The sequence below is a fragment of the Haliaeetus albicilla genome, chromosome 2, assembly GCF_947461875.1.
Source record: "Haliaeetus albicilla chromosome 2, bHalAlb1.1, whole genome shotgun sequence".
In the NCBI taxonomy this organism is placed as follows: Eukaryota; Metazoa; Chordata; class Aves; order Accipitriformes; family Accipitridae; genus Haliaeetus; species Haliaeetus albicilla.
The window spans coordinates 47,262,204-47,282,837 of NC_091484.1; the positions used below are offsets into that span (position 1 = coordinate 47,262,204).

General features: G+C 40.4%; 1 protein-coding gene across 4 annotated transcripts in view; it reads left to right on the plus strand.

Annotated features, from left to right (window-relative positions):
• SNX13 (sorting nexin 13) overlaps positions 1-20,634 on the plus strand; it is a 77,609-nt gene that overhangs the window by 43,455 nt on the left and 13,520 nt on the right. For 3 of the 4 annotated variants that reach the window (XM_069773915.1, XM_069773921.1, XM_069773901.1), the window contains exons 13-19: positions 3,255-3,448; positions 5,029-5,133; positions 6,980-7,112; positions 7,851-7,888; positions 14,802-14,871; positions 17,591-17,763; positions 20,520-20,627. In XM_069773915.1, the coding sequence (XP_069630016.1) occupies positions 3,255-3,448; positions 5,029-5,133; positions 6,980-7,112; positions 7,851-7,888; positions 14,802-14,871; positions 17,591-17,763; positions 20,520-20,627 (821 nt within the window). The remainder of the gene's footprint in view (positions 1-3,254; positions 3,449-5,028; positions 5,134-6,979; positions 7,113-7,850; positions 7,889-14,801; positions 14,872-17,590; positions 17,764-20,519; positions 20,628-20,634) is intronic. The other variant, XM_069773907.1, reaches the window with a different exon arrangement.

Consider the following 20,634-nt stretch of genomic DNA (forward strand, 5'->3'; position numbering starts at 1 on the left):
CAGATGGGATCCACCCAAGGGTACTGAGGGAGCTGGTGGAAGTGCTCACCAAGCCACTTTCCATCATTTACCAGCAGTCCTGGCTAACTGGGGAGGTCCCAGTTGACTGGAGGTTAGCAAATGTGACACCCATCTACAAGAAGGGCCAGAAGGAGGATCTGGGGAACTACAGGCCTGTCAGTCTGACCTCGGTGCCAGGGAGGGTTATGGAGCAGATCATCTTGAGTGCTATCAGGTGGCACATACAGGACAACCAGGCGAGGAGGCCCAGTCAGCATGGGTTTATGAAAGGCAGGTCCTGCTTGACCAACCTGATCTCCTTCTGTGACAAGGTGACCCACTTGGTGGATGAGGGAAAGGCTGTGGATGTTGTTTACCTGCACTTCAGTAAAGCCTTTGACACCGTTTCCCACAGCATTCTCCTGGAGAAACTGGCTGCTCATGGCTTGGACGGGTGTATGCTTTGCTGGGTAAAACAGTGGCTGGATGGCCGGGACCAAAGAGTTGTGGTGAATGGAGTTAAATCCAGTTGGCAACCAGTCACAAGTGGTGTTCCCCAGGGCTCAGTGTTGGGGCCAGTTCTGTTTAATATCTTTATTAATGATTTGGACAAGGGGATCGAATGCACCTGTATTGGCTTTTTGTGGCAAGGTTTTGGTAGCAGGGGGGGCTACAGGGGTGGCTTCTGTAAAAAGCTGCCCCTGTGTTCGAGAGAGCCCATACCAGCTGGCTCTGAGATGGACCCGCCGCCGGCCAAGGCCGAGCCAATCAGCGATAGTGGTAACGCCTCTGTGATAACATTTTTAAGAAGGGAAAAAAAGTTGGGACAGAGGGAAACGGCAGCCGGAGAGAGGAGTGAGAAGATGTAAGAGAAACAACCCTGCAGACACCCAGGTCAGTGAAGAAGGAGGGGGAGGAGATGCTCCAGGCGCCGGAGCAGAGATTCCCCTGTGGCCCGTGGTGAAGACCCTGGTGAGGCAGGCTGTCCCCCTGCAGCCCATGGAGGTCCACGGTGGAGCAGATATCCACCTGCAGCCTGTGGAGGACCCCACGCCGGAGCAGGTGGGTTCCCGAAGGAGGCTGTGACCCCGTGGGAACCCCGTGCTGGAGCAGTCTCCTGGCAGGACCTGCGGATCTGTGGAGAGAGGAGCCCACGGAGCAGGTTTTCTGGCAGGACTTGTGACCCCGTGGGGGACCCACGCTGGAGCAGTGTGCTCCTGAAGGACTGCACCCCGTGGAAAGGACCCATGCTGGAGCAGTGTGCTCCTGAAGGACTGCACCCCGTGGAAAGGACCCATGCTGGAGCAGTGTGCTCCTGAAGGACTGCACCCTGTGGAAAGGACCCACGCTGGAGCAGTGTGCTCCTGAAGGACTGCACCCCGTGGAAAGGACCCACGCTGGAGCAGTGTGCTCCTGAAGGACTGCACCCCGTGGAAAGGACCCACGCTGGAGCAGTGTGCTCCTGAAGGACTGCACCCCGTGGAAAGGACCCACGCTGGAGCAGTGTGCTCCTGAAGGACTGCACCCCGTGGAAAGGACCCACGCTGGAGCAGTGTGCTCCTGAAGGACTGCACCCCGTGGAATGGACCCACGTTGGAGAAGTTCGTGGAGGACCGTCTCCCATGGGAGGGACCCCACGCTGGAGCAGGGGAAGAGTGTGATGAATCCTGCCTCTGAGGAGGATGAAGCGGCAGAAAAAAAAACGTGTGATGAACTGACCGTAAACCCCATTCCCCGTCCCCCTGTGCCGCTGTGGGGGTTGGTAGGGAATCCGGGAGTGAAGTTGTGCCTGGGAAGAAGGGGGAGGGAAGGTGTTCTGAGATTTGGTTTTATTTCTCATTACCCTACTCTGGTTGATTTGTAATAAATTGAGTTAATTTTCCCCAAGCTGAGTCTGTTTTGCCCGTGACGGTAATTGGTGAGTGATCTCTCCTGTCCTTATCTCGACCCACAAGCTCTTTGTTATGTTTTCTCTCCCCTGTCCCACTGAGGAGGGGGAGTGATAGAATGGCTTTGGTGGGCACCTGGTATCTAGCCAGGGTCAACCCACCACAGCACCCTCAGTAAGTTTGCAGATGACACCAAGCTGGGCAGGAGTGTTGATCTGCTTGAGGGTAGGAGGGCTCTGCAGAGGGATCTGGACAGGCTGGATCGATGGGCCGAGGCCAATTGTGTGAAGTTCCACAAGGCTCAGTGCCGGGTCCTGCTCTTGGGTCACAGCAACCCCATGCAACATTATAGGCTTGGGGAAGAGTGGCTGGAAAGCTGTCTGGTGGAAAAGGGCCTGGGGGTGTTGGTCGGCAGCCGGCTGAATATGAGTTGGCGGTGTGCCCAGGCGGCCAAGAAGGCTGTACCAGAAATAGTGTGGCCAGCAGGACTAGGGAAGGGATTGTCCCGCTGTACTCGGCACTGGTGAGGCTGCCCCTCGAATCCTGTGTTCAGTTTTGGGTCCCTCACTACAAGAAAGACACTACAAAGTGTCCAAAGAAGAGCAAGGAAGCTGGTGAAGGGTCTAGAGAGCAAGTCCTGTGAGAAGTGGCTGAGGAAACTGGGGTTGTTTAGTCTGGAGAAAAGGAGCCTGAGGGGAGACCTTTATTGCTCTCTACAACTACCTGAAAGGAGGTTGTAGTGAGGTGGGTGTTGGTCTCTTTCCCCAAGTAGCAAGTGATAGGACAAGAGGAAACGGCCTCAAGTTGTGCCAGGGGAGGTTTACGTTGGATATTGGGAAAAATTTCTTCACTAAAGGGGTTATCAAGCATTGGAACAGACTGCCCAGGGAAGTGGTTGAGTCACCATCCCTGGAGGTATTTAAAAGACAGGTAGATGTGGTGCTTAGGGACATGGTTTAGTGGCGGACTGGGCAGTGTTAGGCTAATGGTTGGACTTGATGATCTTAAGGGTCTTTTCCAACCTAAATGATGCTATGCATGTGACTTGAGAGAAAGTTCAAACTGGAATTCTAACAACTTGTATGGTGTTGTACAAGCCTGTTACATCCACATAGTAATGATGGATTCACTTTTTACATGTGCATTTTAGAATTCAGTGTTTAGTTCCCTGACTTTTGCTCACAATTTTGTGTACCAGTTGTCACCAATACATATATAGTACTTTTTATTTTTTTGACTCTAGATGACAAGTATTCCAGATGTATAACCAGATCCTAGAGTTCCATATGTAGTTAACATTATAGAGAATTCTCATTCTAAGATGCACAACAGTAACTACGGTTGTTTGGTGGCTGTGTTCTCTAGATTACATGCAGCAGACTGGTGGCCAAGCACATCTGTTTTTTTGGATGACAGTGGAAGGATACAGGGTTACGGCACAGCAACAGCTGGAGGTACTTCAAAGCCGGCAGAAAGATGGAAAACATCAGACTAATCAAACCAAGGGTCTATTAAGAGCAGCTGCGTTTGGAGTTTATGAGCAATATTTATCAGAAAAGGTAGGAATAACTTATTTCTGCATTGGTTGGAATTTAGTATTATACAATTTCTGCAGATGCTTCTGTGGTAGTTATGGCTACATTAATATGAAATGGGTTTGATGTAGCGCAAGTTGACATGTAAGCTATTACTTGTGTATCTTCCCTTATGTCAAGCAGTAAGAAAATGCCTTCCTTCCCCACCCTTTAAAAAGGCTCATACTGGCACTGGCTGTCAGATGCACTTAATGTGTTCCTTAGAAGCTGACTTTCCAGAATAGAGGAAAACTAGAGAAAATGTGAAGACAGAATAAGAAATTCTGTCCCTTTGTGTATGCTGTCCTTTCCCTTCCTTTTACCCTGCCCTCCTCCCCTTAAGAAGAAATGTTTAAAAAAAAATGCAACCCAATATTTGTACAAACTTAGATTAAGATTGGGTTTTCAAATGAGATAACTTCCTGTGTCTCTCTACAAATGTCTGTATAAACTGCTCACATATCACTGTTGGGTATCTTTCCATAGGCTAAGCTTGAATGCTTCCAGTAGTCTGGTATTAGTGGAGTCTTCTGTGAAAGAAAACACTTGTCAACTTGTGTTAACAAAGCAGCTTTGTTCTGAGTTTGTGTATGCATAAAAATGACCTCTCAACTCGCTCAAAAGCTTCTCTCAACAAATTATCCCTCAAATACCTTGTAATGCTTCTCTTTCCGCATTATTTTTTTCACTCTGGTTATTCACCTCGATTAGTCTATCGACACAGTGATCTGTACAGAGCTTGTTCTGATGGGTTTTTCACCCCAATATTCTGTCGACATGGTGGACTGTACAGAGCTTGCTCTGATGGGTTTGAGCTGACTGTATGCTCACCAGTTTGAAGTCAGAAGCCACCTAACACCGGAGCTATTCCAAAGCTGGCTAACTCAGCCTCTCAGCTATGCTATCAAGTGAGCTATGTCGGGTCTGGTTCAGTGCTGGCTCCCTGTCTCTGTTACAGAAAATGGGGAAAGTGTGTGAACTTGGGCCCATCTAAAAGAATGCTTAATGGGTAGTGGTTTGAAGTATGTCATATCAAGGGATGACTGGGAATCTGATGGCTGATATAGTTTGTATGCTGGTAGCTGTAATAGAGTCTGCATAAAAAGCTACCATGATTATAGCTAATGGTAATCTCCTCAGAAATTGGCAGAGTTGACAAACTGTTAGCCTTTCCTCAGATGCTTCAGGACTTCATCCATTTACTTTCTTACTGGCTTTTTCTTAATTTCTGAATCTAGATCTTTCTATTCATAAATAAATAAAAACTATTTTTAAGAATGAGTAAATCAGTGTAGATATTGCTTCAAAATAATGTGCATAAATTGTTTTTGAGGTGATTCTTAGTATTCAGTCCTGAAACTTCCGAGTTTTAATACAAACTGAACTTAATTTTGCGAGGAGCAAGGGGTCCGACTGTTGTGTGTTCTAGACAGTTCTAGAGATATACTCGTCAAGAAGAAATTTAGTTTACTTAGAGAATTGCAGAATTGTATTGGATTTTATTTGTGAAAATAGAAGCTTTCTTATTTTTATGCTGCAAAAGTTGATTTAGATCTTTATGACAGGCATCTCCAAGAGTTAATATTGATGACAACTTAGTAGCAAAACTGGCAGAAACACTGAACCATGAGGATCCAACACCTGAAATCTTTGATGACATTCAGAGAAAGGTATACTCTATTCATCCTGTATTTCATATAGACTGTTAATGCTATGGAGTATAAATGTCACTACAGCCATTGAAAAAGGAGGAAGGAACTCAAGTATTGGAAAACAAAAACCTGTTTTACCATTTTCCTATTCTATAAAAATCATCCTCTAAATTGCCAACTTTTGCTTGGCGGTACATAGCCCATGGTTTTCAAAGCAATAGATGGAAAGATAGGTACATAGCCCATGGTTTTCAAAGCAATAGATGGAAAGATTTGTGTTTACGCACCAGTTTAAGAAAAGTGCCTGTGTAGAATAACTAACTGGTACAATTTTGGTCCAGTTTTAGCGCTCTCTTTCAAAGGTGGATGTCAGCATGTTACCATATTAAATTCTATATCTCTTTCCAGAAGTTAATTTGACTGTTCTGTTTCTGCAAGCCTGCACAGTGTAGCACTCACAAGCAGCAAGTACTGAAGATGAAACAGTCTTTTTTTTACTACCTGCATACGTAGATTTTATCACTCAAGTCTTATATCTATCTATCTATATATATATATACACACACACACACATATATATATATATATATAAAAGTGAATGATTAATATCCTGGCAGTAAATTGTATCCCAGTCTGAGAGGTTTTTATTTTAGGTCATTAACTGAATGTTATGATTCATGCTAAAAATTAGTGTTATGAGCTGTAGAACTTAAAATGACTTTATTGTACTTGAGGCCCACATTTAAGACTAATGAAAACATCTTGTGAAATCTGTATTGCCCGAAGTAGGTTACAAGGGCCTTGTGTGTGATTTCTGCAGAAGAGCATAGATTTCTCATGTGTTACAAAAGAAATTGACTTCCTCAGACTTGCATGAAATTTTTTTCCATTCTTACCAGGTGATAGCACTTGTACAAAGCGTTCCATGGGAAAAAAATCATTATTAAAATATTTTAGAGTTGACATAAATATCCAAACATGATGAATTACTTCCCACTACATGTAGTTAGTTACATGTGTGTATATGTATATATACTGTCACTGTATAGGCTATATAGATAACTTTTTGAGGTGGTGTGGTTAAACCTTTGTGAGATAGGGTTATACTGTATTGGCTGAATTGGAAACTTTCAGGAAAGTAGTATGCAGTGTCTTCCCTCCCTCCCTTTCCCTCTTCTCACCTCTGCCCCTAGATTTTTGATCCTAGATCATTTTAGATTGGATATTAGGAAAAATTTCTTTACTGAAAGGGTTGTCAGGCATTGGAACAGGCTGCCCAGGGAAGTGGTGGTGTCACCATCCCTGGAGGTATTCAAAAAATGTGTAGACGTGGCACTTCAGGACATGGCTTAGTTTCAGGACATGGTTTAGTTTAGTGGTCATGGTGGTGTTGGGTTGATGGCTGGACTTGATGATCTTAAAGGTCTTTTCCCACCTAAAAGATTCAATGATTTTAAGTGTTTGCAGGTCTATGTTTACAGTTTATCAACAAAGAAGGACTTTGAGAGATAAGCTGTTGTGAAATGGGTAAAGACCAAATGTGTGTATAGTGCAATTGGAAGGGTAAAGGGGAGAGGAAGGAAACATTTACAGTTAACTTGCTACTTCCCTTCCTATACATGCATGTCTCACTAGTTAAAAAAGTATTTTCTGAGACTGTGTTGTACTTCTAGCACAATTAGTTCTCATAACCTTTCTGTTAAAAGTAAGCCTGAATTGAAATTCCACAAGCTCTCATTAGGGTTTTAAAGGAAACCCAGAAATGCACAGATACCTGTTGGTCAAGTAGAATTTATGAAAGCTTGTCTGATTAATTAAAAAATGTAGTAAGTATTTCTAAGGTTGACATTTTTATTTCAATAAGGTATATGAATTGATGCTGCGAGATGAAAGATTCTACCCTTCGTTCAAACAGAATGTGTTGTATGTGCGTATGTTAGCTGAGCTTGATATGCTGAAGGATCCTAGTTTCAGAGGATCAGATGATGGTGAAGGAGGTGAGCTCTGTATCTAAGGGGCGTTTCCTGGGACCATTCTTTTTTGTTCTAAAATGAAAATAAGAAAATTATCCACAGTATTTTTGATAAAACAAAAAGTCCTGTACTATCTCTGATCTTCAAATTAATGTTTCCTCCTAGTGCTTTTTTTGTAAATTGTTTTGGGAGTCAAATAGCTTTTTCTGTAGTAACTTTATTTAATCTCATGTACGTTTTTTGTCAAGTCTTGGTAACAACAAGAGTGTTGCTAAAATAAGTGTGCAACTCCATTCTCATTTTTTATTCAAAAATATTTGCGGTACTACATGTTGGGTTTTAATATGTAACTATATTCTTCATCTGGAAATAGAAATTGAAAGTACATAGGAGGTGGTTTTTAAAACAATTAAAATCATTCTTGTTAACTGTGAAGTACAAATCTAATGGAAATGGTTTAACTTATTAAACTGACTCCTTAATGAAGCAATTTCATGTGGTGATATAAGCTTAAAAATATTTTTTTTCTGGAGTATTTATTTCATATCTCTAGCTGTAAAAACTTACTTATATTTTATGTTAGGTGTCTTTATTGGAAACTTGAAGTAGTTATATATTGGACACAACGTTCTGCCCAATGCAACAGTTGTCCATTATTTTCCATAATGGTTTGTTTTTGCATTTTTATTTCTTGTGTGTGGCCCTACACTGGAGAAAATTCTCTAACCTGTTTTTTCCTTTCCCCTTCCTCGCTGCCCCCAGAATCTTTTAATGGGTCTCCTACTGGCAGTATAAATCTGGTAAGTGCTTGGATATTTTTTTTCCCATTATTATTATTTTTTATCCCCAACAGTAGGGAAAGTGTTATAAAATAGTTTAAATTATGTATGTTAGAGGTTTTAGTTCACTGCAGTTTAATTTCTGAAGAAGTTCTTGAATCAAATTGAAATACACATAAGGTATCAATTAATGAGAACACTGTCCCTTTTGTACTTTCCCCTGTGTTTAATGAAATCTTGCATTGTTTCTCACAGAAACAGTAATAATCTATAGTTAATTTATGCAAAGCATACTTTCTTATCCCTGTTTGTTTTTTAATAGACATAAAATTGGAGTTAGGTAATAATAGGTGAAAACAAATCCTTTGAAACTGAAATCTCAATGGATTAAATTCAAATAGACTGTAAATGAGGCATTTAATTAGATTTTTATAGGTTGGGTTTGGTTTTTTTTGAGTTAGGACTTGATTTGGAACCATAAAAGTATCTGGAGTTTATTCAAAATATGAATCTTTGTTTTCTAATCTGACCAATTTCAAGTTCAATTTTTTTTTTTAAAGCAGTTCTTGACTGGGTCAGTTTGTCAGAACCTTTTCCTTGTTACATGAATGTACTTAAATATTTGAAATATACTTCTGCATGTACTAGTGGCTGCATATGTATGAAGAGAACTGTATACTTCTACCAGGCTTTTTAGAAATAATCTGTCCCACATAGATCTTACTAGTTTTAAAATGTTTTAAACCAAAAATTAAATCACAGTTATTTAAAAAGAAAAAAAATCGTAAAAATTTTGATGTATTTCCTCCCTCTTACTTGTTTCTTCAGACTATATGTAGCTGAGCCACAAGATATGCAAGGTTCAATTGTGCGTGTGAGAGTATTTTTCCGAATCTTTTACTTTTAGAAAGTTTTGCAATCTGCATGCAAGTTCCTGGCTTATGTGATTCATAGGTCCTTCTAATTCATTCTTTGAAGATGCTGTAGCTCCTTAGGAGTTCCAGTGCATTGGTTAGATCATGCTTGCATGCAGAGGAATGGAGTTTATTTTGTAAAGGAATACATTTAACATAAGTGTAAATATGTTTGTGTGGGGGTTGTTTGTGGGTTTTGGTTTTGCGGTGTGGTGGGTTTTTTTGAAGCTGGAATCTTTTGCCTATTGTTTTCCTCTTGTTTACATTTTGAAATACAAAGAAAAGGGGATGTTGTCAGCTGATAATAATTTACACAAAATCCTGCTAGATGCAGAAGGAGAACTTAATTAGCCATATTTTTATAAATTTTTACATACATTTGTGGTAATGTCACAAGAGATTCTTTTTAATTGACAAATCTCTTAAAAAGATCTTTCAAATGTCTCAAGTACTTTTTCTAAGAATGTTCTGACATATCAAAGTTGTATCTTATAGATGGGGATTTGCCATTGCTGTGGCTCATCTGGCTAGTCATTATCTGCTGCTTAGTTTCATGTGGCCTTTCCAAACTAAGCTAGAAAGTTTTAAAGCCTTTATCAAGTACTGTTGCAATACAAATGGATATTTGCATGGGACAATTCAAAGTCTTGATTTTTGTTGTTGTGAAAAGTATATTTGCAGAATATTACATTTAATATTTTTATAAAGAGCAAAGAACGTTCTAGCAGAAATGCGTAATAAATCTCTGTTTATGCAGAACTTATGCTTTCTGTAGTCCATGTTGTTCAGGGTTTTCAGTGCTTTTACAGGTGTTCGAATACTGGTAGATTAGTTTTTCCTGGCTGAATTCCATGTCAAGAGTAAATTTCTGTACACATAGTTTAGCTCCCATGTGTTAGTCAGTTACTTGAAGAAAAATAGACCTTGGAAAGGTTACTTCAAAGGTCAGGGAATTTCTGTACTTTTAGCTAATGACAATGCATTAAATAAGATTGGGTTGTGGTGTGATACTTTTGCTTTTTAATTAACTTGTGTACCTGTGAATATATGTAATGTCAAAGGTATTGGGTCATATTAAATACGAACTGTCTGTGTTATCTGTTCAAGTTTCAACCATTTCATTTACTTGTATTAATTGTTGCTGTATAGTGCCTTGCCACAGCAGTTGAGTATTTCCTAAAGTTTCCATTATAAAATACATCATCTGCAGTTTATACTTTCACTGTAAGAAGGTATTTTAGCATTATTTGGAAGAGAGGCTCAAAACTGTTTTGAGGAAAAGTGATTTTACAAAAATATCTTCTTAATTCTGCCTTTTAATTTGACATATTAGTCTACTATATTAAACCAGTAGGCCATATTTTGGGGGTATAAAACCATTGTAGATATTTAAAGACTCTTGCAGATTTCATCTAAATGGATCCATAATCTGAGCTTTACATATTGCTTTTGCATTGAGTAAATAAAAGGAGTTACACAGGTGTTACACATCCAAGACCTTGAATGGCATCAGAAATGGCTGGGTTGAACTTCTGGCAGTCATTAGCGTATGTCAGTCTGAACCTCATTCAGTTATCAAGAAGAAAACTGAACTGTTAGGGTGGCAATGAAGGGAGACAGGAAAATGAGAAATAATGATGCCTTTTAAAAAATTTAACAGTAGCTTAATGTTAGTGTTTCATAGCAAACAAAGTATTAGAGCAGTTGACTATTACTTTTTTCTTTAATAACATCCCTTCCATCTTACTGATAATCAAATCCTAGAGCTCTCAGAATATCAAGCACTTATCCAAGCTTCCACAAATTCCTGCCATTCATCCGTCTCAGGTGATATTCTGCTCTTAAATTTGGACACTACAGTATAGAGCACACCTTACAGTATTATTGCTGTCCAAGGGTGACTTGCTTAGGAATGGACTAAGCCATAGAAAGTCAGCCCTATATCCAACAATGACCAAAAGCAAGTGTCTAATGAAAATTATAGGAACAGTCCACTTAACGGTGATACTTCACCAGAATACTTTCTAGCATCCAGTAACTTACAGACTTGGGAATTCTTGAGGTAAAAATGATGTCTGCTCTTAAAATATTTTTTGCATTAATTCATCTGTTCTGTCATTGAGCAGACATAAACTTTCAGCACTATAGTGTACAGTGGCAAGACAGATTTCCCAAATGGACTCATCTTCTACCTTTTTTCAGTCTGGGACTTTTGTACTGTAAGTCTCCAAGCTGTATCAAAATCTTTAGGAGACTCCTTACTGCAATACATGATAAAGCATAGTTAGTGTGATAACTTTTTTAACGATGCCATTTATTCATTATCTAGACTTCATAACAGAAATGTTATTCCCCTCGCCTTCCATGGTGGCTGTTTAGGCAGAGACTGATTAAGGTGGTTGAAGCAGAGAAGAGGTGTTCTCTTCAGAGAGCTTGAGAAGGAGTGGTGTAATACGTAGGGATATTGTGGAGATGATAGATTCAGATGAAGAGGGGGCAAGAGCAACCTTTAAATCACTTACATTTTCAAGTCCAACCTATATTTTGATTGTCATCACGTAAGAATGGCTTATGTTTAAGGAAACGAGTTTAGAAACTTGGTTGATGTGTATTGAGGTTTTAGTTTGACATAGGTATAGCACTGCTACCCAGTAGGTCCCATTCTGGGTAACTTTTTGTGGAAACTCACTATTAAACTGGCTTGGTTAAATTATAAAAGATAGCTGACTGCTTGCTGCATATTCATTTTGAAGAATTTTAGAATTTTGAGGTAAAGTATATAAAGTACCTGGGATCCCAGTGCCTATGAAATCTACTTAAGTACTTCCATCTTTTTTTTTTTTTAACCTGGTAATTTGAGATTAGGATCACGTGTAGTGGCCCATCCTCTATTTCTTTTAGTTGTGTATCCAACTTTTCCACCCAGCAATCTTGCTGAGCTTTATTATGTTAAGTCTTTAGTGGTCAGATCTATTGTATCATAAATAATAGAGAAGCTTCTCTAAAAGACCTGTTAGGCTGCTTTTAATCCCAATAATTACTGAATAGCGGAGACAGGGTGTTAGCCAGCTGAGGATGTACCTGTTCATTTTTTATGAGGGTAGACATTTCTGAGAAAAGTGTTTAGTGTTTTTTACATACAGCAGAGAAATTATTCAGCTTTTACTGCACTGTAGCTTTTGTGTGGTGCTTAAAGTCAGCTGAAGGAAAACAGGATGGTACAAACATGTATTGGCTTTGTGTGGCAAGGTTTTGGTAGCAGGGGGGGCTACAGGGGTGGCTTCTGTGAGAAGCTGCTGGAAGCTTCCCCTGTGTTCGAGAGAGCCCATACCAGCTGGCTCTGAGATGGACCCGCCGCCGGCCAAGGCCGAGCCAATCAGCGATAGTGGTAACGCCTCTGTGATAACATTTTTAAGAAGGGAAAAAAAGTTGGGACAGAGGGAAACGGCAGCCGGAGAGAGGAGTGAGAAGATGTAAGAGAAACAACCCTGCAGACACCCAGGTCAGTGAAGAAGGAGGGGGAGGAGATGCTCCAGGCGCCGGAGCAGAGATTCCCCTGTGGCCCGTGGTGAAGACCCTGGTGAGGCAGGCTGTCCCCCTGCAGCCCATGGAGGTCCACGGTGGAGCAGATATCCACCTGCAGCCTGTGGAGGACCCCACGCCGGAGCAGGTGGGTTCCCGAAGGAGGCTGTGACCCCGTGGGAACCCCATGCTGGAGCAGTCTCCTGGCAGGACCTGCGGATCTGTGGAGAGAGGAGCCCACGGAGCAGGTTTTCTGGCAGGACTTGTGACCCCGTGGGGGACCCACGCTGGAGCAGTGTGCTCCTGAAGGACTGCACCCCGTGGAAAGGACCCACGCTGGAGCAGTGTGCTCCTGAAGGACTGCACCCCGTGGAAAGGACCCACGCTGGAGCAGTGTGCTCCTGAAGGACTGCACCCCGTGGAAAGGACCCACGCTGGAGCAGTGTGCTCCTGAAGGACTGCACCCTGTGGAAAGGACCCACGCTGGAGCAGTGTGCTCCTGAAGGACTGCACCCCGTGGAAAGGACCCACGCTGGAGCAGTGTGCTCCTGAAGGACTGCACCCCGTGGAAGGGACCCACGCTGGAGCAGTGTGCTCCTGAAGGACTGCACCCCGTGGAATGGACCCACGTTGGAGAAGTTCGTGGAGGACCGTCTCCCATGGGAGGGACCCCACGCTGGAGCAGGGGAAGAGTGTGATGAATCCTGCCTCTGAGGAGGATGAAGCGGCAGAAAAAAAAACGTGTGATGAACTGACCGTAAACCCCATTCCCCGTCCCCCTGTGCCGCTGTGGGGGTTGGTAGGGAATCCGGGAGTGAAGTTGTGCCTGGGAAGAAGGGGGAGGGAAGGTGTTCTGAGATTTGGTTTTATTTCTCATTACCCTACTCTGGTTGATTTGTAATAAATTGAGTTAATTTTCCCCAAGCTGAGTCTGTTTTGCCCGTGACGGTAATTGGTGAGTGATCTCTCCTGTCCTTATCTCGACCCACAAGCTCTTTGTTATGTTTTCTCTCCCCTGTCCCACTGAGGAGGGGGAGTGATAGAATGGCTTTGGTGGGCACCTGGTATCTAGCCAGGGTCAACCCACCACAGCACCCTCAGTAAGTTTGCAGATGACACCAAGCTGGGCAGGAGTGTTGATCTGCTTGAGGGTAGGAGGGCTCTGCAGAGGGATCTGGACAGGCTGGATCGATGGGCCGAGGCCAATTGTGTGAAGTTCCACAAGGCTCAGTGCCGGGTCCTGCTCTTGGGTCACAGCAACCCCATGCAACATTATAGGCTTGGGGAAGAGTGGCTGGAAAGCTGTCTGGTGGAAAAGGGCCTGGGGGTGTTGGTCGGCAGCCGGCTGAATATGAGTTGGCGGTGTGCCCAGGCGGCCAAGAAGGCTGTACCAGAAATAGTGTGGCCAGCAGGACTAGGGAAGGGATTGTCCCGCTGTACTCGGCACTGGTGAGGCTGCCCCTCGAATCCTGTGTTCAGTTTTGGGTCCCTCACTACAAGAAAGACACTACAAAGTGTCCAAAGAAGAGCAAGGAAGCTGGTGAAGGGTCTAGAGAGCAAGTCCTGTGAGAAGTGGCTGAGGAAACTGGGGTTGTTTAGTCTGGAGAAAAGGAGCCTGAGGGGAGACCTTTATTGCTCTCTACAACTACCTGAAAGGAGGTTGTAGTGAGGTGGGTGTTGGTCTCTTTCCCCAAGTAGCAAGTGATAGGACAAGAGGAAACGGCCTCAAGTTGTGCCAGGGGAGGTTTACGTTGGATATTGGGAAAAATTTCTTCACTAAAGGGGTTATCAAGCATTGGAACAGACTGCCCAGGGAAGTGGTTGAGTCACCATCCCTGGAGGTATTTAAAAGACAGGTAGATGTGGTGCTTAGGGACATGGTTTAGTGGCGGACTGGGCAGTGTTAGGCTAATGGTTGGACTTGATGATCTTAAGGGTCTTTTCCAACCTAAATGATGCTATGCATGTGACTTGAGAGAAAGTTCAAACTGGAATTCTAACAACTTGTATGGTGTTGTACAAGCCTGTTACATCCACATAGTAATGATGGATTCACTTTTTACATGTGCATTTTAGAATTCAGTGATCCTATGAATTCAATGATCCTATGAATCTGTGATTCTGTGATTCCACAATTGTTCAAGGGGGGGGGGTTTTAATGCTCAGTAAAAGGCTTATTTGTAGCTGTACTTCTATTAGAGTTGAGATACAAATAAAAACAGTAAATGTGTTAGTGATCACAATACTATGTGAAACTGGTAGGGGAAATGAAGGGCCATACACTCTGTGTAAAAGGCTTTAGTAACCAGGTAATATAAATGCTTATTTGCATTGTTACAGTGCATTAAGCTATTCTATTAATGAAATGAACTGACAGTTTGAAAATGAAATGGATTAATCAAAAAGGATCTCTCAAATGAGATGTCTCCGTGATCTTATTCTCTCTTTTCTGTTTTTTCCTTCTTCTCTCTTCCCCTGACCCCCATCATCCCATGCAGTCCTTAGATGACCTTTCAAACGTCCCTTCTGATGAGACAGTTCAACTCCATGCGTACATCTCAGATACTGGTAAGTGAATCTGTTATGATGGCTGCTTGCTTGTTTTTCACCATTTATTTTGAGTTTTTTCAATATTACAGGCCCTTGAAATCCTAATCCTTTCTTTTTTTTTTAACCTCATAAAACATTTTAATTCATACTTCCCATTAAGTCCTTGTATTGGAAATCCTTACAGAATTGGTGCTGTAGGTCGTAGACTATATATTTGTACTTAAAATGTGATTTAATTTTTGTTCTTTATGGTATTATCATTTTCCTATCTCTGGAGAATCATTCATTAAACTTAATATTGAATAGCATTTATTTTAGCAATCATTTAAAGAACAAATTGTAAAAGCCATCTCTTTTTTTTTCTAGTCACACAGTTTTAATTCTTGACTGTTTACTTCTGTTGCTGTAATATTTTGCCCTATTTTTTTATGCTTCCTTATTGACTTAGCTTAATTTAAGTTAGTGACTTCAGTCTTTACAATAGTGTCATTTTTGGTTATCTTTTGAAAAAATTTGCCTAGTAATAAATAAAAAATTTTTATTACATGAGAGTAAATAACAGAAACTTCTCAGATATTATCTGCAAATAACTCCAGTTAGATGAGATTGCTCTAATTAAATTATGAATGAATCTTCAGATATCTTTTTGGTAGATTTTACTATGCAACAGACTTCAAAATCTCTGCATTTCTATAGCAGACAAATGAGCTATGAGCAAGAATTCAACTACTTGACATTTTAATTAAACTCTTATTACTCCAACCAAGTGTGAGTGTGGTGCAATTCAAGTCTCAAGTATTCAACCCTCAGAGAATGGGAAAAATAATTTAAAAGTTAACAATCACAATTTTGCTTTTTCATTTAAAATGGCACGTGATACTTTTTTCTGAATTAAATTTAGAAGTTTCATTGTTTTGACCTAAGAAAAAAGGTAGTCATAGAACCACACAAATCGTGTTAAATTTATTACCTTGATGGCAGTGTGTATTAATAACTATCAGCTTGACTCTGTGAAGCCATAATACTCCAGTTGAACCAGGGGATATGTGCAGGTTTGTATTGTAAGATAGGACTAAACTGGATGTCTCCTTCCTCTTCACCTCATGTTTGAACAAGAAATACAAGTTCTTGCTTTCTGAATACTTCAGGCAGTAGGTGCATCTTGCATCTGTGTGCAGGCTCCTTTCCTCTACTGATTAATACCCTTTATGGTGTTTGGGGGGGTGTATACAAGATCTTCTCCGTAATCTTTGAGGGTTCACCTTGTCTTGTGTTGGAAAGTAAATGCTAAGAGGCTATGACATAAGGGGCGATGGGGACAACTTCTTTCTTTTTCTGCCACTACTGTCCTGAAGTGGTACTCCTAAAGGTGCAACTTAGCAGTGCCGCTGAGATGTGGTATGGTGGCTGCACAGCAGAGTGGACAACCTGAGTTTAGAGGACAGGGCTTGGTCAGCATCTGTGGAGCCAGGGTTTGCCTGCTCCATTATCTGCACAGTCTTTTGGCAGCATCGTGACTGTCCGCTCTTTTCTCTTGGGGTTCAGCACTCAACATTCTTCTTCTAGAGGGTAGCTGGCAAAGAAAAGATGCTCCAAAGGATGCCAAAAGGTAGATGGCAAAGAAAAGATGCTCCGTACCCAGTGTGCACCTTGCTAGTGAGTAATTCTTACATTGTCAGCATTTGCCCCTATCCTAGAGGTGCTCCCTGGCTGCTTAGATCTTGGCATTATACTTGAAAGAAGTCAAGGCTGGTAGCACAACAGAGGTTGGAGCTCATGATTTGTCAGGAAAAGTGTATTCTATGGAGTGTGGATGCAGAACTTGATTAAAAAGTATTTTCATCAACCACACTGGAAAATTGTGGTTACTGGGTATTGGTTCAATACTTACAGATACTACATGTTACCAGTTTAAACAGTGTGCAGTGTAAACTATTAGTTCTAGGTTATTCTGTAGATTAAATGGAAGTTTTTGAAACAAACTGTGTACTGGGAGGAGTTCTGTGATGGAGGAATGTCCAAGAGAACTTAAAGATTCAGTGGAGTACAAAAAGATGTTTGCTTGTATTCAACTGTCTGTGTTCTTTCCATTTATAAATTGACTTCTCCATAAAATGTGTGTGTGTTTACACACATGCAGAATACATTATATGTATGTACACACACATACAGAATACGTACATATGTGTGTGTATAGTTTCTGTTGACTTAAATAGTGTGGGGAGTATTTTTTATCTTATAGTTAGTAACAAACAGCTGATGTTAATAACAAAACCGAATGCTTACAGCTTGCTAGCACTGTCTTCTGTATTTACAGATTTTTTTTGATGGACAAACTTTTACAATATGATTAGAGTACTTTGGAAACTGGAATTTCTTCCGGTGTCACAGTTGTCTTTCACCCATACCTTGAGTTCTTTAGGTTAAAATTATTTTTTAAAAGATCTATTCACTATTCTCTAAAGTTGAAACCTTTTCTATTTTTTTTTGTTTGTTTTGCATGTCAGTGAAACTTGTCTAATTTTAAGGCTGCTTAATCTCTTAACTTCACATAGTAAGTTTCTGGAGGGTATCACTTATACAGTGTTTTGGATACAGGGATGGCTTGCTCTTTTGCTTGCGTGTCCATTTTTGTCTCAAGTCTGTCATTCCAGACATTTCTTCACTTCACGTTTGTGTCCTTTCGTCTTCCTTCTTTCTGTTTGTTCCTCTTTTATTTTTGTTTTTAAACTACTAGTCTATGCTGACTATGACCCATATGCTGTGGCAGGAGTGTGTAATGACCATGGCAAGACATACGCACTATATGCTATCACAGTCCATCGGCGAAGTCCAAACAGCGAAGAGACATGGAAGACGTATCGACGCTACAGTGACTTCCATGACTTTCACATGAGGATCACTGAGCAGGTAATTAATCTCATAAAAATCTTTTAAGGTTTCTTTGAAAGATGCTTTCTCCGTGTGATGGTATGGCATGAGTAGTGGCTTTCTCAAAGTGACTTAAGATGTGGAGTTACAGCACTATGTTGTTTTCTATTAAAGTGTACTTTTTTACTCTTTATATCATACACTGTTTGTACTGAGCAGTTTACAGGTGCGTGTTTATATAGTTTAGTATCTGATGGCTATGTAATTGCTTTAACAAAAGGAAATGGAACTTGGAAAGCTTGCCCCTCCCTGCCCCTTGCTTAATTTTACTTTGAAATGTTTGTATGGAAGTGCTGTTGGTCTCAAACAGTAGCATATTTCATTTGTTATATTTGTCACAGATTAAGAAATAAAAACTGAGCTTGGGAAATAGGTATTTAAGTTTTAAGTGAAATGTTAAGGATTGGTGAGGTCTCAGAGGGGACAGCTGTTGGCAGTTCAGTATACTGCTAGACAATCTGCCTTTTATTGCTGTACTTCTATTCTCAGACTCTTTAACTCTCCTAAAATGAAAGAAGAAAACCATAGAGACTTGTAATTCACCAGCTGGTACAAAGTAGAACCTGCTGACATGAAAAAGTGTTGAAAATGCAGTGCTTTTAAAAGAGGAGGGTGAAATACTTTTAAATCAAGCCTTTGGAGAAGTCAGATTTGACTGCATAACCTTTGAACTAGTCAGAAGTGTTGGATTACATCCCTTTACTCTGTTAATAATAGAGAGGCATAGAGAACAAATTCTGTGCAGGTAGGTTAGCATTGTAAAGTCACAACAGTAGTAAAAATGGAAAAGGCTTTATTAAAAAAGCGTGTTGAATATTTGTCTTAATTATAAACAAAGTCTGACTTTCCTTTGTATTTCTGATTATCTTAGTGTGCTGTGAATAAATTTGAAATACAAGTTTTTATACTCCTTTTCAAATTGTTGTTTGTTTGGGGTTTTTTGCGGGGTTTTTAAATTTTTTTTAATTAATTCACTGTTTTGAAGAATCCCTCACCTGTTTGAAACAGCTATGGGTTCCCTGACCTTATAGTGAGTTAATGTTCTGTCGATAGGGGGCAGTCATTTAAAACTGACCTACCAGTACATGACCAGAAAAAAATGACAGAAGCAAAAATTTTCAAAATGTGAAAGCTCAGAAATTCCATGTTGCTAAATCAGAGTTCTCTGAATTTACAAAAAATGGAAATGTTATTCTCTAACACTAAGATTGCAAAAAGTAAATAAATTCCTGTGCTTCGTAGTGGCATCTCAGAAACTCCCGACAATTTTGCTTTGTTTTGACAATAAAATAGATATTCCTACTGAGTTTATGGGCACAGGAATGTCACTGCTACACTGAACACCCTTCTTGTGTGCTTGTCTGAGGCATTTTTATTGGCATGTTAAGGGTAAAGGTTAGAAGTTTTTATTTAAAATAAATAGGAAGGGCAGGGATTATTGTTTATGTTTTTCAGAGAAAATAGGTACTTGATCAAAATGGAATTGAAGTTAGTTGTGTATACTATCTGTATCAGCTTTTTTTCTTAAAGTACTGAATAGATTCACACTAGTTCTAGTCAGTAATGTAATAAATATAATTTGAAGTGGATATCTATATTTAAAACAGAGGCTGTTCTTTGCTTGCATTGCTTCTGTTTAGATACAAGTATCCAAATAAAAAATAGACCATGTTCTGTTCAGTTGTTTTCCTGCGTGACCTATTTGCAAGGGAATGACATTTGTAAAGTTGAAAATAGTTATTCTTTGGTGCTTCCTCAGGCCATAAACGTTATGAGCTTTGTGACCTTACAAAGTTTAATGATGTCTTTGCAAAAAGACACCTTGCAGGGACTGAATGGAATCCTTCTCATTAAATCTGTAATTTTGTGGTCTTCTGTAGAGAGAAAAGGATACAACCTTTTTCCAGGTTGTTTCTTAAAGCCTAGATACTATACCTTTCTCTGTGTACCACCTTTAGAATATTATTTATTATTTACAGGAAGTCTGGATATAAGATAATCCTTATTCTTTGAGTTTTATTCTTGTCACTTCTTTATTTTTGTGCATTGTAGCAGATATGTTCAACCTTCTTAAGTGTTAGGGCCTCTTCTTTCCCTGCCACTTCCCTGGAATACCAGTTCCTTCTGTAAAACTGAAACAGTGGAACACATGTCAATCAGTGACAATCACTGTCATTACCTGGAGAAAAGGCACAAGTGATGGCATATCAAGTGTGGTATGATAACCTGTGTGTAAACTGGGTGCTGCCTTCCACTCTAGGGGTAAAAAACCTAATCATTTCCTTAGTAGATTTGATCAGGAAAGGAAAGGGAAGATGTTTTGGAAAGATTTGCAAGTTCTCTTGATGTAGTCTCATAACTCTACTAATTTCTGTGCAAATAATAATGGTAAATCTTGAGCCTAAACCTTTTTGAGCAGGTGTGATGACAGGAATAATTTGCACACTATCATGCTCTGTATTTCAAAAGCGAGTATCACATGTGTGTTCAGAAATTAAATTTTGCCTTGACAGTCTCCAGAGATTTTCATGTATTTGTTCTTGACAGCCTACCTTTCATTTTGGCTTCTCCAAGGAATCTTGAGTTCTGGGCTTGATGCAGAAATTATTTGTTAGGTGTTACATGGTAGATAAGAATAGGTGAATATAATGACCCCTGTAATTTCTGAGCTTATATGGTGATTTGAAAGTCTTTTGAAAACAGACTCCCCCCCCCAAATCTTCTCTTTTTTCTAGTTTGAAAACCTTGCAAATATACTGAAACTTCCTGGCAAAAAGACATTTAACAATATGGACAGAGAATTTTTGGAAAAGAGGAAAAAAGATTTAAATGCATATTTGCAGGTAAGCT